The sequence below is a fragment of the Coregonus lavaretus genome (assembly GCF_964263955.1).
Source record: "Coregonus lavaretus genome assembly, chromosome: 24".
Taxonomy (NCBI): domain Eukaryota; kingdom Metazoa; phylum Chordata; class Actinopteri; order Salmoniformes; family Salmonidae; genus Coregonus; species Coregonus lavaretus.
Window position 1 is genome coordinate 36,191,763 of NC_140011.1, and position 23,282 is coordinate 36,215,044.

General features: G+C 43.3%; 1 protein-coding gene across 3 annotated transcripts; it reads left to right on the forward strand.

Moving 5' to 3' along the window:
* Positions 1-355: 355 nt before the first annotated feature.
* Positions 356-11,892, forward strand: LOC311100282 (beta-1,4-galactosyltransferase 4-like). 3 transcript variants are annotated; one of them, XM_084141137.1, is made up of 8 exons: positions 524-612; positions 1,753-1,868; positions 1,975-2,364; positions 6,214-6,446; positions 6,665-6,852; positions 10,109-10,231; positions 10,336-10,440; positions 10,541-11,892. In XM_084141137.1, exons 3-8 carry the CDS (start codon positions 2,082-2,084, stop codon positions 10,674-10,676), a joined length of 1,068 nt encoding a protein of 355 aa, XP_083997263.1. In that variant the 5' UTR covers positions 524-612; positions 1,753-1,868; positions 1,975-2,081; the 3' UTR covers positions 10,677-11,892. The 3 variants fall into 3 exon arrangements, with proteins under 3 accessions (XP_083997265.1, XP_083997263.1, XP_083997264.1); XM_084141138.1 differs by lacking the exon at positions 1,753-1,868 and having other exon boundaries at positions 526-612; XM_084141139.1 differs by lacking the exons at positions 1,753-1,868; positions 1,975-2,364 and having other exon boundaries at positions 356-612.
* The last annotated feature ends 11,390 nt before the right edge of the window (positions 11,893-23,282 follow it).

A 23,282-nucleotide genomic window follows, 5' to 3' on the forward strand; every position in this document is an offset into this window, starting at 1 on the left:
AATTTACGAATCTCTTGGTAATCTGACAGAACTATTTTTTGATTCACAGTAGAATATTCATACTCGTAAATGGATTTGTAATAATTCTGAAAATAAATTATGTTTACAAATCTTATTGAATGTATTCAAATGTCAAGTTACAAGTTTGCGACCGTTTTTACATCATGATACAAATTTGCAAAATTAAATGCCACATTTGCCAATCGTACTTGCAACCACGAATCTCAATGTGCGACCACGAAATTCAAAATACAAACTCAGGTAGTTCTGTCATTATAATCCCATAGTTTTCCCCTTTATGTTCACCTGTGATGCCGCGTTCAAGACAACTGGGAACTCGGAAATCTCTGACTTCAGACAAGGAAAAATCGTTTTGAAAGGTCATCCAACTCGGAATTCCAACTCGGGAACTCTGGCGTCTTCCGACCTGAAGATCACTGATTTAACCACGTATTTTCCGAGTTCCCAGTTCGTTTGAATGCGTCATGAGTCTTGAACCTGGTCTGTATTTGCACATCCTTCTACGTGGTACGGTGTTTGCAAAGGTAGTAGCCAGGAGGAGTGGCCAGCCAGCATCCAGTCCAAAACAGCAGAACTCGAGGCAACTCACAGGTAAGACATCTTCATTCTTCAAGATTTTTTTTAATTATAAACGGCAAATGCTGTGTAAACTTTAAAGCGTATTCTGGGACCTAATTTCTACCTTGATAGCTATCTGACACAATGGTCGCAGTAGCTGTTAGCTGGCTAGCTAACTAAAATGCTATTTGCATTGGATGACGCTACACTTAACAAGCTACTTACTGCTAGCAAGTTAGCTACCTGCTAGCCTCTTGGTTGCACGACAACACGAGCCATTTGTCAACATCTAAAATATGTGTTACTGTTCAGAGTTTGCAAATCAGGTGAACGTTCTATATAATTTTGCGTGGTGCTTAATCAACTCCTTCCAACTTTGACCATTCACAAATATGTCAGCAACAACGTAGTCAACGTTAACTAGCTACAGCCAGTTGGGTAACATTGAATGTGTAGCAGGCAGCATTCAAACAACAAATACGTTCACTGACTGTCAATACAGTTGGGCAGAAGGCTACTGGCTATGTCATCATGTTTCAATTCCACAACTCATGATAGGTAGCTAGCTAACAAGTTAGCTAGTGATTTGTAAAGCAAGGACTTTACAGCAAGTTATCATTTTACATCAATTTAGTTGTCTTTTGTCATGGGTCTGTTCTCTAGTCATTTTAGCTAGCCTAACCACCGTTTAGATTAGGATGATAGGTATCCCATTTTGGTTATGCAAATAGATTAGGAGAAATAAGAAGAACGTGGCAACATGTGATGTGTCTAAGCTAATCACACACACAAAAGCAGTTACAGCCTAAGATTACTACCCTGGACAAACATGAATAGTGTGCATTGAAAGACAATGGCTTGAAACAGTGTCAACAACATGAAACCAAAGAGCGAACAGGTGTGAGTGAAGAGGAGAGAATCGTTCCACTTCAGCTACTTTTCCTTTTGGTTGGCGGGAGTATATAGAGGCGAACGTGTATAGATTAAACACCACAGAGTGTACAGCCAAGGTAAAGAAGCCTACTGTGAATTCTGTTGTCGCATAGGCCTAGCCTCTGTCACAGGCATTCACTGAAGCCTGGGTGCCCAAGGCTAGTTGTGGTATAATCCCCTGGTGGAATGCTATAAATGCAAGTGTCGATGAAAATTAAATATTTATTTCTTCATATCCAGGTACAGCGTGCAGAGGAATTGAGTTTATTTTAAGTGACTCACCTTCATTCACATGCAACTGGATTTTCTCTGAATTTAAACTTTGCACCAGTGGAAAATCAATAAAATAATTCAAAGTAGGCATAATGCTTTTTTACATTAGTGACAATGATTAGGAAACTTCCCCAGAATTTTGTGTCATCAAGGGATGAGTGATCAGGGGTCCTGTTGCTCTCTACCCAGTTATTCCTCCTGTGGCTGCTGCAGAGGAAAACCAGATATCGTAAACCAAGACTGAAGCCTACCACATTTTTGGGGATTTGACACTGAACCTCTACAACTGAGAAACCATGGGAGTCTGTCCTGCTATGTCCATGTTTTTCCGGAAGTGCAAGTATATGGTACTGTTGCTGCTCTCCGTCTCCGTCTTGGCTTGGTACGCCACTTTTGCCCGTGAAACAGTGAAAGCAATTCAGGATACCCTTTTGCCAACACAAACACTTGCTGATAATGCTGAGGTCCCGAGTGTGGGAGAACAAAACTCCTGGAGATCAGTGACACAGGTCTTCTCCAATCCTCTCCCTGACACCCCACCACCAAAACAAAGCTGTCCTGAGAAATCGCCACTGCTCCGTAAGTACAGACTCTGAGTATCCACAGATGTAATTGTAAGCTTGATACAAGCCTTTCTATAACCTACTTACTGATGATGATATGTTACTGTAAAATTCCTTGTAAAGAACATGATGTACGGTGTGGCTTAACGTTGGGGGAATAACATTGGTAATAAAGAAAATACTTTAATGTTTTATGTAGGGATTGTGTAACAAGCATTTGTTACTCCTAAACACTGCTAGGCTATGGCTCGATTGATTACTTTCACATACTGTAGCAATCTGTGGTAATCTCATTCCCGGAAACTTCCGTCCATGCGCAAAGAGTCTGGTGGACAAACAGGTCAAACTTGTCCTTCGTTAGCCAATACAGAGAGCTGTGAGAATCTCCCGGCTCATAGGCATTTGCTTAATCGGCTTAATCTACCAACCAATCATCTCCTACAACACCTTCCTCCCTAAACCTCCCCCGTACGCTAGCACACCACAAGCACAGAGCCACGCCTCGCAGTCGTGTGATTCACTAAAATTAAATGATGACAAATACTTTACTCAGTAGGTCACTCCCGCTAAGTCTAACTTGGAGTGGTTGATATCCCAGGCTTATATGCACTGTGTGCAGTAGCCTGGGGATGAGGTTACCTGTGCGGTAACAATTAGCATGTAGCTTACATACAATGGCTCCTTGTTGACAGGAAGTGTACAGCTGTTGTAATTGTATAGAGTGATTCCATATGAAACCAGGACAAAAAAAATACTTTTTTTCCCCACGAGATTTAATCCATGAATGGTCCTTTTTGGAGGAAGGTTTGTTGACATATATTTGACATTTGTATCTAAAAGCAAAACTGAGAAATAATTAAGATTGTTTTGATCACGCAGACTGGGATATGTTCCGGGTAGCTTGCCAAAATAATTTAGACGAATACACTGAAACGGTGACTGAGTTTATCAGGAAGTGTATAGGTGATGTTGTGCCCACTGTGACTATTAAAACCTACCCTAACCAGAAACCATGGATAGATGGCAGCATTTGCGCAAAACTGAAAGTGCGAACCACCGCATTTAACCATGGCGAGGTGACTGGGAATATGGCAGAATACAAACAGTGTAGCTACTCACTCCGCAAGGCAATTAAACTGGCAAAACATCAGTACAGAGACAAAGTGGAGTCGCAATTCAACGGCTCAGACACAAGACGTATGTGGCAGGGTCTACAGACATTCGCGGACTACAAAAAGAAAACCAGCCACGTCGCTGACACCGACGTCTCGCTTCCAGAGAAGCTAAACACCTCCTTCGCCCGCTTTGAGGATATCACAGTGCCATTTACGAGGCCCACTACCAAGGACTGTGGCCTCTCCTCCTCCGTGGCCGACGTGAGTAAGACATTTAAGCATGTTAATCCCCGCAAGGCTGCCGGCCCAGAAGGCATCCCTAGCCGCGTCCTCAGAGCATGCGCAGACCAGCTGGCGTGTTTACGGACATATTCAATCTCTCCCTTTCCCAGTCTGCTGTTCCCACATGCTTCAAGATGGCCACCATTGTTCCTGTACCCAAGAAAGCAAAGGTAACTGAACTAAATGACTATCGCCCCGTAGCACTCACCTCTGTCATCATGAAGTGCTTTGAGAGACTAGTCAAGGATCATATCACCTCTACCTTACCTGTCACCCTAGACCTACTTCAATTTGCTTACCTCCCCAATAGATCCACAGACGATGCAATAGCCATCACACTGCACACTGCCCTATCCCATCTGGACAAGAGGAATACCTATGAAGAATGCTGTTCATTGACTATAGCGCAGCATTCAACACCATAGTACCCTCCAAGCTCATCATTAAGCTTGAGGCCCTGGGTCTGAACCCCGCCCTGTGCAACTGGGTCCTGGACTTCCTGACGGGCCGCCCCCAGGTGGTGAAGGTAGGAAACAACATCTCCACTTCGCTGATCCTCAACACTGGGGCCCCACAATGATGCGTGCTCAGCCCCCTCCTGTTCACCCATGACTGTGTGGCCAAGCAGGCCTCCAACTCAATCATCAGGTTTGCAGACCACACAACAGTAGTAGGCTTGATTACCAACAATGACGAGACCGCCTACAAGGAGGAGGTGAGGGCTCTGGGAGTGTGGTGCCAGGAAAATAACCTCTCACTCAACGTCAACAAAACAAAGGAGATGATCGTGGACTTCAGGAAACAGCAGAAGGTGCACCCCCCTATCCACATCGACGGGACCGCAGTGGAGAAGGTGGAAAGCTTCAAGTTCCTTGGCGTACACATCACTGACAAACTGAAATGGTCCACCCACGCAGACAGTGTAGTGAAGAAGGCGCAACAGAGCCTCTTCAACCTCAGGAGGCTGAAGAAATTTGGCTTTGCACCTAAAACCCTCACAAACGTTTACAGATGCACAATTGAGAGCATCCTGTCGGGCTGTATCACCGCCTGGTATGGCAACTGCACCGCCCGCAACCGCAGGACTCTCTACAGGGTGGTGCGGTCTGCCGAACGCATTACCGGGGGCAAACTACCCGCCCTCCAAGACACATACGGCACATCAATGCGAGCTGTGGCAAGAAGGTTTGCTGTGTCTGTCAGCGTAGTGTCCAGAGCATGGAGGCGCTACCAGGAGACAGGCCAGTACATCAGGATATGTGGAGGAGGGCGAATGAGGGCAACAACCCAGCAGCAGGACTGCTACCTCTGCCTTTGTGCAAGGAGGAGCAGGAGGAGCACTGCCAGAGCCCTGCAAAATGACCTCCAGCAGGCCACAAATGTGCATGTGTCTGCTCAAACGGTCAGAAACCGACTCCATGAGTGTGGTATGAGGGCCCGACGTCCACAGGTGGGGGTTGTGCTTACAGCCCAACACCGTGCAGGACTTTTGGCATTTGCCAGAGAACACCAAAATTGGCAAATTCGCCACTGGCGCCCTGTGCTCTTCACAGATGAAAGCAGGTTCACACTGAGCACATGTGACAGAGTCTGGAGACACCGTGGAGAACGTTCTGCTGCCTGCAACATCCTCCAGCATGACCGGTTTGGCGGTGGGTCAGTCATGGTGTGGGGTGGCATTTCTTTGGGGGGCCGCACAGCCCTCCATGTGCTCGCCAGAGGTAGCCTGACTGCCATTAGGTACCGAGATGAGATCCACATACCCCTTGTGAGACCATATGTTGGTGCGGTTGGCCCTGGCTTCCTCCTAATGCAAGACAATGCTAGACCTCATGTGGCTGGAGTGTGTCAGCAGTTCCTGCAAGAGGAAGGCATTGATGCTATGGACTGGCCCGCCCGTTCCCCAGACCTGAATCCAATTGAGCACATCTGGGACATCATGTCTCGCTCCATCCACCAACGCCACGTTGCACCACAGACTGTCCAGGAGCATGCCCAGGCGTTGTAGGGAGGTCATACAGGCACGTGGAGGCCACACACACTACTGAGCCTCATTTTGACTTGTTTTAAGGACATTACATCAAAGTTGGATCAGCCTGTAGTGTGGTTTTCCACTTTAATTTTGAGGGTGACTCCAAATCCAGACCTCCATGGGTTGATAAATTTGATTTCCATTGATAATTTTTTCGTGATTTTGTTGTCAGCACATTCAACTATGTAAAGAAAAAAGTATTTAATACGATTATTTCATTCATTCAGATCTAGGATGTTATTTTAGTGTTCCCTTTTTTTTTTTTTTGCAGTGTATTTAAAAAATATATAAATATTTAAATGTTTTCAGAAACTAGTGCAATGTAAATATTTTGCAATGGAGTTAATTGAGTAAAGCATAGATAATGAATTTGTCCATAAGACTTTACTATTTAATTGTCTGTATTTTAATTATGCCTACTATTATCTGCCTACAGAGGGAGTCCTGAAGCTCACATTTGAGGACTCTCTAACGCTGAAGGAGGTGGAGCGTGAGAACAGTGGAGTGGCTGAGGGCCAATACCAGCCTCCAGACTGCCTTGCCCAGCAGAGTGTGGCTGTCCTCATTCCCCATCGTAACCGGGAGAAACACCTCCTCTACCTCCTGCATCACCTGCACCCCTTCCTCCAGAGGCAGCAGCTGCACTACGGCATCTACGTCATCCACCAGGTATTACTCTCATGATGTGTAGTAACAGGAAATTATGTCAGTTTCACTCTTAGAGCTAATCATTTGTGAGCAAATTTGTATAACCGTTTCATGAAGAGGACTTAAATGTTCAACATGTTTCACTTGACTCAAGAATATTGATGGGAAAAGTGCAGCACTGATTCTGAGCCTGATATGGGTTACAAACGTTGAAATTGATGATTTGTTTGTTTTGACAGGCTGGAGAGGTGATGTTTAACCGGGCCAAGCTACTTAATGTTGGGTACTTGGAGGCACTCAAGGACTACAGTTGGGATTGCTTTGTTTTTCATGATGTGGATCTGGTTCCAGAGAATGACAACAACCTATACAAGTGTGACCAACAGCCCAAACACTTAGTGGTCGGCAGGAACTCCACAGGGTACAAGTAAGTATCTCAGCTCTCAACCCATATCCACCTACAGTACCAGTCAAAAGTTTGGACACACCTGCTCATTCAAGGGTTTTTCTTTATTTTTACTATTTTCTACATTGTAGAATAATAGTGAAGACATCACAACTATGAAATAACACATATGGAATCATGTAGTAACCACAAAAGTGTTAAACAAATCAATCTATTTTATATTTGAGTTACTTCAAATGGTGACATAACATGGCACTTTCTTCAGTCCTCTTGCTATGGTGGCTAACAGGCCTAGTTACCATGGTCCTATCAATTATCAGTGATGGGCTCATAGAAGATGGTTCAAATACTTAGAATTCAAATTCTGAAGAATCTTTGTTTCCCACAGTCTCATTATTTGCAACACTGTGGTGCTGTGGGGGCTTATTCAAATGAAACAAAACACATCAGGAGTTTCAAGGTCGATGTGTACCTGTGGCAGACAGATAGCATAAGGGCCTGTAGTGGCCACTACTTCACACAGAGTACAGTATGTTTTTCTTAAATGAAAAAGTGGAGGAAGAAAGTGGGAAAAACTATAATATTAAGCATTAAGGTTATTTTCTGAGATTAAATAGGCTAGAAAGGGAGGACTGAAAAAGGCCAGATGCCCAGATGATAGCAATACATTATAGAGATAGCCAGAGGGATAAATAATTCTAAAAATATTAAAAGAGAGAATCAATCATTTTGATTTGATTCATGTCGTTACTGCTTTTAATGAGCTCAAGCCTACAATTTATAAAACTTTGACTTAATGTCTTGAACATTTTTAAACCCAGATTGCTTCATTTACCAGGGTAAGCGTAAACTACAGTATGTTCATTATAGTGGATAATCTAAATAGCCTATTTGGTGACTGGCTGAGCATTGAACATTGAACTTCTATTAAGGCAAGTTGTCCAGGTCCTGAGGCAACAAAGCATCCCCAAACCATCACACCACCACCACCATGCTTGACCTTTGGCATGATGTTCTTACTGTGGAATGCAGAGTTTGGTTTTCGCCAGGCGTTACTGGAACCATGTTGTCCAAAAAGTTATACTTTTGAATCATCTGTCCATAGACGACTTGCCTTAATAGAAGGAACCATGAATTCTGCTCCGTATCAGAGAATTCTACAGGAGAATGTCAGACCATCCGTCTGTGAGCTGAAGCTGAAGCGCAGCTGGGTCATGCAGCAAGAATGATCCAAAACACACAATCAAGTCTACATGAAAATTGCTAAAAAACAACAAATTGGAAGTTTTGGAATGGCCTAGTCAAAGTCCAGACCTAATCCCAATTGAGATGTTGTGGCAGGACATGAAACGAGCAGTTCATGCTTGAAAACCCACACGTCACTGAGTTAAAGCAGTTCTGCATGGAAGATTGGGCCAAAATTCCTCCACAGTGACATGAGAGACAGATTAACTACTACAGGAAGCATTTGGTTGGAGTCATTGCAGCTAAAGGTGGCACAACCAGTTATTGAGTGTAAGGGGGCAATTACTTTTTCACACAGGGGAATTGGGTGTTGCATAACTTTGTTTATGAAATAAATATGTAATTGTTGTGTTATTTGTTCACTTATGTTCCCTTTATCTAATATTAGGTTTTGGTTGAAGATCTGATAACATTCAGTATCACAAATATGCAAAAGTAGAGAAAATTAGAAAGGGGGCAAATACTTTTTCATAGCACTGTATGTATATGTATGTGTAAATATATGTATGTGTATATATACATACACATATATATATTTACACATACATACATACATACATACATACAGTACCAGTCAAAAGATTGAACACACCTACTCATTCAAGGCTTTTTCTTTATTTTTACTGTTTTTTACATTGTAGAATAATAGTGAAGACAACAAAACTATGAAAGAACACATGGAATCATGTAGTAACCAAAAAAGTATTCAACAAATCAAAATATATTTTATATTTGAGATTCTTCAAATAGCCACCCTTTGCCTTGATGACCGCTTTGCACACTCTTGGCATTCTGTCAACCAGCTTCACCTGGAATGCTTTTCCAACAGTCTTGAAGGAGTTCCCACATATGTTGAGCACTTGTTGGCTGCTTTTCCTTCACTCTGCCATCTGACTCATCTCAATTGGGTTGGGGGATTGTGGAGGCCAGATCATCTGATGCAGCACTCCATCACTCTCCTTCTTGGTATAATAGCCCTTACACAGCCTGGAGGTGTGTTGGGTCATCGCTGCAGAATGCTGTGGTAGCCATGCTGGTTAAGTGTGCCTTGAATTCTAAACAAATCACAGACAGTGTCACCAGAAAAGCACCCCCCACACCATAACACCTCTTCCATGCTTTACGGTGGGAACTACACATGCGGAGATCATCCGTTCACCCACATCTCGTCTCACAAAGACACAGCGGTTTGAACCAAAAATCTCAAATTTGGACTCCAGACCAAAGGACACATTTCCATCGGTCTAATGTCCATTGCTCGTGTTTCTTGGCCCAAGCAAGTCTCTTCTTCTTATTGGTGTCCTTTAGTAATGGTTTCTTTTCAGCAATTCAACCATGAAGGCTTGATTCTCACAGTCCCCTCTGAACAGTTGATGTTGAGATGTGTCTGTGACTTGAACTCTGAAGCATTTATTTGGGCTGCAATTTGAGGCTGGTAACTTCAATGAACTTATCCTCTGCAGCAGAGGTAACTCTGGGTCTTCCATTCCTGTGGCAGTCCTCATGAGATCCAGTTTCATCATAGCACTTGATGGATTTTGCGACTGCACTTGAAGAAACTTTCAAAGTTCTTGACATTTTCCATATTGACTGACCTTCATGTCTTAAAAGTAATGATAGACTGTCGTTTCTCTTTGCTTGTTTGAGCTGTTCTTGCCATAATATGGACATGGTCTTTTACCAACTAGGGCTATCATCTGTATACCCCCCCCACCTTGTCCCAACACAACCGATTGGCTCAAACTCATTAAGAAGGAAATAAATTCCACAAATTATATTTTAAGAAGGCACACCTGTTAATTGAAATGCATTCCAGGTGATTACTTCATGAAGCTGGTTGCGAGAATGCCAAGAGTGTGCAAAGCTGTCATCAAGGCAAAGGTTGGCTATTTTAAGAATCTCAAATATAAAATATTTTTTTTAGCACTTTCTTGGTTACTACTTATTTTACCTTTTATTTAACTAGGCAAGTCAGTTAAGAACAAATTCTGGGAACAGGTCTGTAATGTCTTGTTGTTTTTTGCTCTCGTAGATTGCGATACAAAGGTTACTTTGGAGGGGTGACGGCCATGACGAAGGACCAGTTTCACAAAGTGAACGGATTTTCAAACACTTACTGGGGATGGGGTGGAGAGGATGACGACCTTCGCATCAGGTGAGACCACTGCTAAATGTTGGACCTCTCTCTATATCTCTCACTACATCTTAGTCAATACGGAATGTTATTGATCAATGATTGATGTAATTTGTCTCTGGTAGGGTGGAGCTCCAGAAAATGAAAATTATACGACCCCCCCATCTTATAGCACGCTATACCATGGTATTTCATAAAAGAGATAGCGGCAACAAAATCAATAAAGAAAGGTGAGTCACGGTGGACACATCAATGATAAATAGCTTGCTGTATTGGAAATATCATTCGTCATTGAATTAATTTCATTCTGAAATCATTTCTCCTTCACAGGATGCGTTTGCTAGGACGGACACCTAAAGTCTGGAGAAAGGATGGCCTTAACACCTGCTCCTACAGTACTCTATCAGTTGATAGGCCACCTCTGTACATTAATGTCACCGTGGACATTGGCAAACCACTGCACTGATGCTTCAGAGCACCTCTCTTCGTTTACTGCTGTGTGTACATGATTAGTGATCTGGTATGTCCGTGTTACTTACCAGAGGGTCGCAAACAGAAGGTTAGTGGCAGTAGCTGTTGACCATAATTAATGTGATCTACTCAAAGATTTCACTGTAAACCATTCCAAGCAGGGCACGTAAAATTGCTAGGTCCTCATAATGTAATGTAAGTCTGGAAGCCCTTCAGTCAAAACTGGTGACCAGGTTCTAGCAGTGAGAGTAAGACCAAAATATTATATTTTTATTTATCCTAGACTTAAAGGGGCAATCTGCAGTTGCTACATCCATTTTTGGACTTATACATTTACGATATTTAACCATTGATTCTTGAAGAATACAACTTATAAATGCCTAATGAACTTAGTTCAACTGTTGAACCCCCTCTGAACCCAACATATAAGCTTATTTTACGCCAATGTTTGTAAACATTGTACATGTAAACAAACACTGTATAGCCTCAAAACATGCTTACAACTATAATTTTGATATCTTGGATGGTCAGTACCTGTCTATTAATTTTTATGGTTTAAATTTCTCCAGGCCCGTCACTCAGCTTTTTGCCAAAACAGAGGCAGGGAGATGCTTTGTTATTGTTTCAACTAAGGATTTGCCCTCTAAGGGTTGTTGTTACTTGATTGTTTCAACAAGAATATGTATTCTAATAGAGCGTGTTGTCATGTTTTTGATTCTAAAGAATCCTGGGTGTTAGACCTGGATTTGTTCATTTCTTAAAATCTCTTGTTGTCAAAAGAAAATGGGAACGAAGAATTTCTCTCAAATCATTCCTATATGATGAATGTAGACGGTAATATGGGACACAAGGGACTCATTTGCATATATTAATCATTCTCACACGGTTCCATGTTTATGAAAGTATGTTACATGAAGATCAATTGTAATTTTTTATGAAATCTTTTTCCAACAACATTATTACAGTGTAGATGACTTCATTTTATAAACATTTATCACAAGTTTGATATTTTGGATTAACATTTTCGATATGCTGATAAAAGATTTGTGAAGTAACTCATACAGACATCAGATGTGTAATATTGTATGATACTTTCTGTTGCCTTAATGCTGCAATATGTTACTTTTTGGGCGACTCGACCACATTCACATAGAAATGTGTGTTATACACTGCTAAAAAAAATAAAAGGAACACTTAAACAACACAATGTAACTCCAAGTCAATCACACTTCTGTGAAATCAAACTGTCCACTTACGAAGCAACACTGATTGACAATACATTTCACATGCTGTTGTGCAAATGGAATAGACAACAGGTGGAAATTATAGGCAATTAGCAAGACACCCCCAATAAAGAAGTGGTTCTCCAGGTTGTGACCACAGACCACTTCTCAGTTCCCATGCTTTCCTGGTTGATGATTTGGTCACTTTTGAATGCTGCCGGTGCTTTCACTCTAGTGGGAGCATGAGACTTAGTCTACAACCCACACAAGTGGCTCAGGTAGTGCAGCTCATCCAGGATGGCACATCAATGCGAGCTGTGGCAAGAAGGTTTGCTGTGTCTGTCAGCATAGTGTCCAGAGCATGGAGGCGCTACCAGGAGACAGGCCAGTACATCAGGAGACGTGGAGGAGGCCGTAGGAGGGCAACAACCCAGCAGCAGGACCGCTACCTCCGCCTTTGTGCAAGGAGGAGCAGGAGGAGCACTGCCAGAGCCCTGCAAAATGACCTCCAGCAGGCCACAAATGTGCATGTCTGCTCAAACGGTCAGAAACAGACTCCATGAGGGTGGTATGAGGGCCCGACGTCCACAGGTGGGGGTTGTGCTTACAGCCCAACACCGGGCAGGACTTTTGGCATTTGCCAGAGAACACCAAGATTGGCAAAATAGCCACTGACGCCCTGTGCTCTTCACAGATGAAAGCAGGTTCACACTGAGCACGTGACAGACGTGGCAGAGTCTGGAGACGCCGTGGAGAACGTTCTGCTGCCTGCAACATCCTCCAGCATGACCGGTTTGGCGGTGGGTCAGTCATGGTGTGGGGTGGCATTTCTTTGGGGGGCCGCACAACCCTCCATGTGCTCGCCAGAGGTAGCCTGACTCCCATTAGGTACCGAGATGAGATCCTCAGACCCCTTGTGAGACCATATGCTGGTGCGGTTGGCCTTGGGTTCCTCCTAATGCAAGACAATGCTAGACCTCATGTGGCTGGAGTGTGTCAGCAGTTCCTGCAAGAGGAAGGCATTGATGCTATGGACTGGCCCGCCCGTTCCCCAGACCTGAATCCAATTGAGCACATCTGGGACATCATGTCTCGCTCCATCCACCAACGCCACATTGCACCACAGACTGTCCAGGAGTTGGCGGATGCTTTAGTCCAGGTCTGGGAGGAGATCCCTCAGGAGACCATCCGCCACCTCATTGGGAGCATGCCCAGGCGTTGTAGGGAGGTCATACAGGCACGTGGAGGCCACACACACTACTGAGCCTCATTTTGACTTGTTTTAAGGACATTACATCAAAGTTGGATCAGCCTGTAGTGTGGTTTTCCACTTTAATTTTGAGGGTGACTCCAAATCCAGACCTCCATGGGTTGATAAATTTGATTTCCATTGATAATTTTTCTGTGATTTTTGTTGTCAGCACATTCAACTATGTAATGAAAAAGGTATTTAATAAGATTATTTCATTCATTCAGATCTAGGATGTGTTGTTTAAGTGTTCCCTTTATTCTTTTGAGCAGTGTAGATCTGTCATTCTCATTGAAAGCAAGTCTAAGAAGTGCCAGATCTAATCTATGTGCGCTATTTCTATGCCTCGTTTTTGCATATTTTACTTTCGGTTTTGTACACCAGCTGAAATTACAAAATTTTGGGTTATGGAAAATATATTTCACAGCGGTTTAGATGGTACAATGATTCTCTACACTATACTTGGCTTGTTTAGTCACATAAACTGAAATTAGGCGAACTATTAGAATTTCTGCAACCAGGAAATAGCGGAGTGATTTTTGCATGGACTGCCCACTCCATGATCTCGCCATCACGGTTGACAACTCCATTCTGTCCTCCTCCCAGAGTACAAGGAACCTTGGCATGAGCCTGGACAACACCCTGTCGTTCTCCGCTAACATCAAAGCGGTGACCCGATCCTGCAGGTTCATGCTCTACAACATTCGAAGAGTACGACCCTACCTTACACAGAAAGCGGCACAGGTCCTAATACAAGTACTTGTCATCTCCCGTCTGGATTACTGCAACTCGCTGTTGGCTTGGCTCCCTGCCTGTGCCATTTAAACCCCTACAACTTATCCAGAACGCTGCAGCCCGTCTGGTGTTCAACCTTCCCAAGTTCTCTCATGTCACCCCACTCCTCCGTACACTCCACTGGCTTCCAGTTGAAGCTCGCATCTACTACAAAACCATGGTGCTTGACTACGGAGCTGTGAGGGGAACTGCACCTCCTTACCTTCAGGCTCTGATCCTACACCCAAACGAGGGCACTACGTTCATCCACCTCTGGCCTGCTTGCCCCCCTACCTCTACGGAAGCACAGTTCCCGCTCAGCCCAGTCAAAGCTATTCGCTGCTCTGGCACCCCAATGGTGGAACAAGCTCCCCCACGACGCCAGGACAGCGGAGTCACTGACCACCTTCCGGAGACATTTGAAACCCTACCTCTTTAAGGAATACATGGAATAGTATAACAGTAATCCTTCTACCCACCCCCCCATAAAAAAAGATTAAAAAAAGAAAAAAGGGTGGTTGTCTCACTGGCTATCCTAAGTTGAATGCACCAATTTGTAAGTCGCTCTGGATAAGAGCGTCTGCTAAATGACTTAAATGTAAATGCATCTTTAACTAATCCATTTGTATTAGAACCAGAGGTCTGCTTTGTTTGTAATTGCTGATCTATAGTTCCTTGTGGGTTGTCCCATTTTTAAGTTGTTAAGAACCACATACTCCCTTTATATGTGACACCTTTTTGATAGAATGTATTCTTGGTCTATGCCTGTTTTTAAAAAATGTTATCCAATCAAATAGGACTATTGTGTGTAGTTTATTTATTTATTTATTTATTTATTTATTTATTTATTTATTTATATATATATATATACATACATACATACATACATACACACAGTGAGGGGAAAAAAGTATTTGATCCCCTGCTGATTTTGTACGTTTGCCCACTGACAAAGACATGATCAGTCTATAATTTTAATGGTAGGTTTATTTGAACAGTGACACACAGAATAACAACAAAATAATCCAGAAAAACGCATGTCAAAAATGTTATAAATTGATTTGCATTTTAATGAGGGAAATAAGTATTTGACCCCTCTGCAAAACATGACTTAGTACTTGGTGGCAAAACCCTTGTTGGCAATCACAGAGGTCAGACGTTTCTTGGAGTTGGCCACCAGGGGCCTGTTGCACAAAACTAGGATAAGGGATTAAGCCAGGATATCTTGGTGATCCTGGCTCAATTGATCCGTAATCCGGTTGCACTAAAGATGGATAGGGGGCAGGAGGATATGTTATGGTATAAATTACCATGGAGATTTATTCTGTGGAGCTAGCCTGCTCCAGACCAGGCTAAATTCCAGGATCTATTTAATCTCATCCCTAATGTCAGTCAGCAGTCACCACAAATGGAAACCAATAGTTATTTCACTGCTCACTATACATTGTTATCACATATAACTAGACCCACTGTCATTATTTAAACGTTTGTGATCATTAATTTCAATGATTTTGGATAAAAAATGATTTTTAGATGATGTTGCTATCATTAGATAATTTACAGTTTCCCATAGACTATAAGGCTATATATAAAATGATAGAATATTAGGGCCACAGAGGGGAAAAAAACACAAGTCATAATATTGTAACCAGTTGTTTTAAAGGAGGACAGTTGTTAAAATGACAGATGTGGGGCATTTCGTGAAATTGTACTTCAGTATGGTTTCATAAACAAAGACATGCTGATGTGCCAGAATATTAAGTATCACATTGTCATAAGTATCAAAACTGTAAAAACAATATGTAGCTTTTCTGCAGAAAGAACCAGCCTCATAAATTTATGACTTTATCCTTTTTCTTCAGTGTGGCCCTAGTACTCTGTCATATAAACAAATACACATTCCATATGAATATAAAAACACAATGTGTAACATTATGTTCCTTTATTGAATAAGGACAAAACAAAGCAGGTAAACCATCAGCTCCTTTCGAAACTGAAGTCACAGTGACTCTACAAGATGGAAAGCACAGAATCCAAGCATATTATACAAAATGATACATACACATTCAAAGGTCTGTATATAACACACCCTGCATGTCTGCACACTAAAATAAATGCAGGACAAATCCATACACATCAACTGAACAGACAAATGAATGGATGCAGTAGCCTCCCTGCAGCCTTGTATTACACACAGTATACCGCACAAACATCATAAGAGGCCAAATTCGTAAAAAAACGAACCCAAAAAAACCCAAATTCCTCTGCCACCGCAGGACATATTTAACCAAAATTGAAAGCACACATACTAACTAAAATAATTCAACACATATTGGTCCCTCAGCAGCCGACCACTGTCGTCATCAGGGAAGATTGCCGGATTGTCCCAGTCCATGGCTGGTGGCACTCTGGGGGCCCTCTCCTTCCTCAGGCAGGCCACATTGTGGAGGACAGCACAAGCCACAGTAATATCACATGCCCTAACAGGGCTGACCCTTAATTTGTGAAGGCAGTGAAAGCGTGCCTTCAGGAGGCCAAAGGTCATTTCAACTCTGGCCCTGGTCCTGGCATGGGCATGGTTGTAGGCCTGCTGTGCTTCCTGGGGGTCTGTGAAAGGTGTCAGGAGAAAAGGCTGGCAGCCATACCCCCTGTCTCCCAGCAACACACCAGAGAATTCACCTGTCAACACAAAATCTCATCATTACTACCTCATAAACACAGTGATATTCTTGACACAGCCATGATGGTTATAAATAGGGGTTGTGTGGCTTACCTTGTGATAGGCACTGATAGATTTCAGAGGCCCGAAAGATTCTGGAGTCATGGACTGAGCCAGGCCATTTTGCCACAACATTGCTGATCACACAGTCAGCATTGCAGACCATCTGAAATCATAAGATGAGGAATATTACACCAATCAATGCACATCACTGGCAATGCAGAGTGTTCGTCAATGGACAATATCAAAAAGTTATGTTCACCTGAACATTAATGCTGTGAAAGGATTTCCTATTCACAAAATCGGCCTCATGGGCACCTGAGGGGGCTTTTATCCTTATGTGTGTGCAGTCCACTGCACCAATGACATTGGGGAAACCTGTCACACAAAGTAATGAGTATCCTACTATGTGTTAACAGTTGTCCTGTAATTTGTAGATCCTCTTACCTGCAATCCTATAGAACTCCTCTTTGATGTCAGAGTCTTCTGTGGCCAGGGAAGGAGATGAAGACATCTGCTAATGCTTTGATAGCCAGACACACACTCCTTATTGTGCGGCAAATTGTGGCCTTGTTCAGCTGTTCTGCATCCCCCACTGAGTACAGGAAGGCTCCACTAGCAAAAAAGCGCAAGGCCACACAAACCATTTGCTCCACACTCAGTGCATGGCTCCGTGCAGTGCGGTGCTTAATCCTGGGACCCAGTAGTCTGCATAGATACCTGATGCCATCTGCAGAAAACCTGTATCTTTCATATAGATGGTCATCAGGGAAGGCCAGTGGGTCCAACCGGTCCCTGAAGACCCTTTCTCGCCTGAAGGCTCTCCTCAGCACAAGTGCTTCTTCATCCACCACATCTCGCACGAATGGGCATGCCATTGTCAGAGCAGAAAGGAACACACAATTTTGGGCCTTCATATAGGCTAGTGGCCACACCTGGTGCTGGGGGGGTGGGCAAAAGAGGGCGATGCCTTATAACGATGACTTGGTTGTACTGATTGCTGGGAAAATAAAAAAAACCTTAGAAAGATGCCACCGTCCTGTGTGCTCACAATAAGAGCTCATATGTCATGGCTCACTTGACTTTACGAGAATATACCTAATTTTTATTTTGAGCTGTGTCATCTTCTTGGAGCTGGGGGAGGAAAGAAAAATAATGATTAATACATTTGTGTTACAGTTAGCATACAGTGTACATTGAAGGCATATCTCACCTCCCTCTCAAGTTTTTTTATTTCAAGGTCCAGTTTCCTAATTGTCCTCTTTTTTATTTCGGACTCCAGTGCAAGATTTTCCATCTTTTTCTTCTTGTACTGAATGTCTATGTCTGCCAGTTCTATTTGGCGCCGGAGGTGGTTGCCATACAACTTTCTGATAGCTTGTGAGCTCTGTGAACACAATACAATTAGCGCAGCTGGAATTTGGCAGGATGTGGTGTCCTTTTATTAATACGCACTGTTGCCAGGCTGGTTTTCCCACTGTATAGCATCTGGGTCCTGTAAAAGAAATTAGATTTTTTGATTTTGATGAGGACTCCTCACCATTGTAGAGTAAATAGTACTTTCACAGTCTTAACATGATACCTCATGCCTTCTGGAATCCAGAGAGATGGTCTCCTCCTCATCATCGTCTCCATCATGTGCTGTTGCTGCTGCACTGGGGCCTTCACCCTATCACATTTAATCGGATTCATATTGAAGCTAGTAGACAAGACATGCCAGGCCTACAGTATGCCTTTGATGGAGTACTCACTGGATCAGCATCGTCTGGTGCTTGTGCTGGTGGCTCTAACAGGAACACAGTGCTGCCAGACACTGCAAGGCAATAGGTAAACCAAAGTCAGACAGTCCAAATTGATTCAATATGAATGTGGTTGTATCCCATGTAGAGATGGAAGGACATACCTTGAATGAAGCGGGTGGCATCTTGGGAGGAACCTATGCTCGTCTCTTTCCCCCCAGGGATCCCCTCTAAGACGGGCCTGCCTTTATTTAGCTCCAAGGCCATGTCCTCTGCTGGGGTAAGGTCAGCCTTTGGTGACCCACCACCCGTGCCTTGTCTGTGGGTATTCTTTTTCACTGCTAAAACAGTACAGACAATGTGTGAGCAGGCACCTTCTGGGTACAATATATGCTTGTGCTTTGTTAAATATTAGTCAGGGACCATACCATTCTGCAGAATGTTCTTGTATTTGATTTTGACCTGCTGCCATGTCCGTTTTGGCCCGTTCATGTTTAATCTACACACACACACACACACACACACACACACACACACATTTAATGGAGTCACACTGCAAAAAATTACTTGGTATTTTTGTCTTGTTTTCAGTAAAAATATCAAAAAATTTATCATAGCTTTATACAGTGTGATGGAGTTACTTTACACAATTTCACTCATATCTGCAGTGCATTTCAATAAAAAATTTAACCGTTTCATAATTACAGTACAACTGCATTTTTGGAGATGTGAATTAAATATTTGAATTGTCATTGTGATGTTTCAGCGGAGCGGTGAGTGTGTAATTGTGCACTACTTACGCATTCAGGCGGTCTGCAATACTTTGCCACGCTTTTTCTCTTTGCTTTATCACTGTGGCGGTGTTGCCTTTCTTCTTAATTATATCTTTTACCTCCTCGTATGCCTCCATGAGGATTTGTGCTTCCGACGGGGAAAAGTACGCGGCTCTAGTTGCCATGGTAAATCAGTTAATCTGTGATCTGTGGCGGGGTCTATTTGAGTGAGCCGTGAGCGCGCACCTATCCAGGATTGGTTTCACCTGGCTTAATGAATCCGTGTCTGCTCATCCTGGCTTGGTCTTTGTGCAACCAATTAAGCCTGGATGCACATGTTTTGGCTTCATTGAGCTCAGCTGAGTCATTTATCCCGGATGTCTTAATTCTACTTTTGTGCAACAGGCCCCAGGTTTGCACACATCTCAGGAGGGATTTATTTTTATTTATTTTTTTTAGTTTGAGTTTATTTTTACAGGGACAGTGCACATTAATCAACGTTTCAGTAAAAGTGCCGGTTTTAGCCAGCCGGCTAATTTTCAACCGCAGTCCCTGGGCAGGTTATTAAAAACAATTACAATATAGACAATAACAACATAGAACAAGACATAGCATACAGACATAGCAACATAGGACAAACAAGACGTAGCATACAGACCGAGTAACATAGAACAAAAAGCAGCAAGACAAAATTCATAAAAGCAACAAAGTGTTTCCACACCTCACAAGTTACAGACAACAGACATGGAAAGCGGCAACACACAGCTAGGGACCATGTTCACAAATCTGATTGACCTTTAGCCATGTCTTCAAGCATTTTGTGAAAGTGTGATATGTGGTGCAGTTATGTGTGTCTGATGGCAGTGTATTCCAGACATGGGAAGCTCTCACAGAAAAAGCGGATTTACTAAAGGTGCTTTTCCTTAGGGGAACTACACAGTCACCTCTCATGGCAGACCTTGTGGATCTGCTGCCATATGTTTGGGTTTTCTGTTTAACAAAAATACTGAGTGGAGGGGGAGCCAAGCCATTTAGGATCTTGAATACAAGACATGCATCGGTGTATTGCACAAGATTTTCCCAACTCAGGAGCTCATGCTTTCTAAGGATGTGACAGTGATGATGGCTATTGGGCTTCCTATCAAGCACTTTGAGAGCCTGTTTGTAGACAGACTGAATAGGTCTTACTGTTGTACAGCAAGCTTGGGCCCAACTAGTCAAGCAGTATGTTAAGTGGGGGAGTATTTTGTCCCACTCCTATTTGCAGATCTTCTCCAAGTCATTAAGGTTTCGAGGCTGACGTTTGGCAACTCGAACCTTCAGCTCCCTCCACAGATTTTCTATGGGATTAAGGTCTGGAGACTGGCTAGGCCACTCCAGGACCTTAATGTGCTTCTTCTTGAGCCACTCCTTTGTTGCCTTGGCTGTGTGTTTTGGGTCATTGTCATGCTGGAATACCCATCCACGACCCATTTTCAATGCCCTGGCTGAGGGAAGGAGGTTCTCACCCAAGATTTGACGGTACATGGCCCCGTCCATCGTCCCTTTGATGCGGTGAAGTTGTCCTGTCCCCTTAGCAGAAAAACACCCCCAAAGCATAATGTTTCCACCTCCATGTTTGACGGTGGGGATGGTGTTCTTGGGGTCATAGGCAGCATTCCTCCACCTCCAAACACGGCGAGTTGAGCCAAAGAGCTCCATTTTGATCTAATCTGACCACAACACTTTCACCCAGTTCTCCTCTGAATCATTCAGATGTTCATTGGCAAACTTCAGACGGCCCTGTATATGTGCTTTCTTGAGCAGGGGGACTTTGCGGGCGCTGCAGGATTTCAGTCCTTCATGGTGTAGTGTGTTACTAATTGTTTTCTTGGTGACTATGGTCCCAGCTGCCTTGAGATCATTGACAAGATCCTCCCATGTAGTTCTGGGCTGATTCCTCACCGTTCTCATGATCATTGCAACTCCACGAGGTGAGATCTTGCATGGAGCCCCAGGCCAAGGGAGATTGACAGTTATTTTGTGTTTCTTCCATTTGCAAATAATCGCACCAACTGTTGTCACCTTCTCACCAAGCTGCTTGGCGATGGTCTTGTAGCCCATTCCAGCCTTGTGTAGGTCTACAATCTTGTCCCTGACATCCTTGGAGAGCTCTTTGGTCTTGGCCATGGTGGAGAGTTTGAATCTGATTGATTGATTGTTTTTGTGGACAGGTATCTTTTATACAGGTAACAAGCTGAGATTAGGAGCACTCCCTTTAAGAGTGTGCTCCTAATCTCAGCTCGTTACCTGTATAAAAGACACCTTGGAGCCAGAAATCTTTCTGATTGAGAGGGGGTCAAATACTTATTTCCCTCATTAAAATGCAAATCCATTGATAACATTTTTGACATGTGTTTTTCTGGATTTTTTTGTTGTTATTCTGGCTCACACTGTTCAAATAAACCTACCATAAAAATTGTAGACTGATCATTTCTTTGTCAGTGGGCAAACGTACAAAATCAGCAGGGGATCAAATACTTTTTTCCCTCACTATATATATATACAGTGGGGAGAACAAGTATTTGATACACTGCTGATTTTGCAGGTTTTCCTACTTACAAAGCATGTAGAGGTCTGTGATTTTTATCATAGGTACACTTCAACTGTGAGAGACGGAATCTAAAACAAAAATCCAGAAAATCACATTGTATGATTTTTAAGTAATTGATTTTCATTTTATTGCATGGCATAAGTATTTGATACATCAGAAAAGCAGAACTTAATATTTGGTACAGAAACCTTTGTTTGCAATTACAGAGATCATATGTTTCCTGTAGGTTTTGACCAGGTTTGCACACACTGCAGCAGGGATTTTGGCCCACTCCTCCATACATACCTTCTCCAGATCCTTCAGGTTTCGGGGCTGTCAATGGGCAATACGGACTTTCAGCTCCCTCCAAAGATTTTCTATTGGGTTCAGGGCTGGAGACTGGCTAGGCCACTCCAGGACCTTGTGATGCTTATTACGGAGCCACTCCTTAGTTGCCCTGGCTGTGTGTTTCGGGTCGTTGTCATGCTGGAAGACCCAGCCACGACCCACCTTCAATGCTCTTACTGAGGGAAGGAGGTTGTTGGCCAAGATCTTGCGATACATGGCCCCATCCATCCTCCCCTCAATACGGTGCAGTCGTCCTGTCCCCTTTGCAGAAAAGCATCCCCAAAGAATGATGTTTCCACCTCCATGCTTCACGGTTGGGATGGTGTTCTTGGGGTTGTACTCATCCTTCTTCCTCCAAACACGGCGAGTGCAGTTTAGACCAAAAAGCTCTATTTTTGTCTCATCAGACCACATGACCTTCTCCCATTCCTCCTCTGGATCATCCAGATGGTCATTGGCAAACTTCAGACGGGCCTGGACATGCGCTGGCTTGAGCAGGGGGACCTTGCGTGCGCTGCAGGATTTTAATCCATGACGGCGTAGTGTGTTACTAATGATTCTTTGAGACTGTGGTCCCAGCTCTCTTCAGGTCATTGACCAGGTCCTGCCGTGTAGTTCTGGGCTGATCCCTCACCTTCCTCATGATCATTGATGCCCCACGAGGTGATATCTTGCATGGAGCCCCAGACCGAGGGTGATTGACCATCATCTTGAACTTCTTCCATTTTCTAATAATTGCGCCAACAGTTGTTGCCTTCTCACCAAGCTGCTTGCCTATTGTCCTGTAGCCCATCCCAGCCTTTTGCAGGTCTACAATTTTATCCCTGATGTCCTTACACAGCTCTCTGGTCTTGGCCATTGTGGAGAGGTTGGAGTCTGTTTGATTGAGTGTGTGGACAGGTGTCTTTTATACAGGTAACGAGTTCAAACAGGTGCAGTTAATACAGGTGATGAGTGGAGAACAGGAGGGCTTCTTTAAAAAAAACTAACAGGTCTGTGAGAGCCGGAATTGTTACTGGTTGGTAGGTGATCAAATACTTATGTCATGCAATAAAATGCAAATTAATTACTTAAAAATCATACAATGTGATTTTCTAGATTTTTGTTTTAGATTCCGTCTCTCACAGTTGAAGTGTACCTATGATAAAAAATTACAGACCTCTACATGCTTTGTAAGTAGGAAAACCTGCAAAATCGGCAGTGT

Bases quoted from the DNA above. Each gene is read 5' to 3' on its own strand.
- LOC311100282 (XM_084141137.1), top strand. From the start codon at position 2,082: ATGGGAGTCTGTCCTGCTATGTCCATGTTTTTCCGGAAGTGCAAGTAT. The intron at 6,853-10,108 runs GTAAGTATCTCA...TTGCTCTCGTAG, and splicing joins AGGAACTCCACAGGGTACAA to ATTGCGATACAAAGGTTACT. The intron at 10,441-10,540 runs GTGAGTCACGGT...TCTCCTTCACAG, and splicing joins AACAAAATCAATAAAGAAAG to GATGCGTTTGCTAGGACGGA.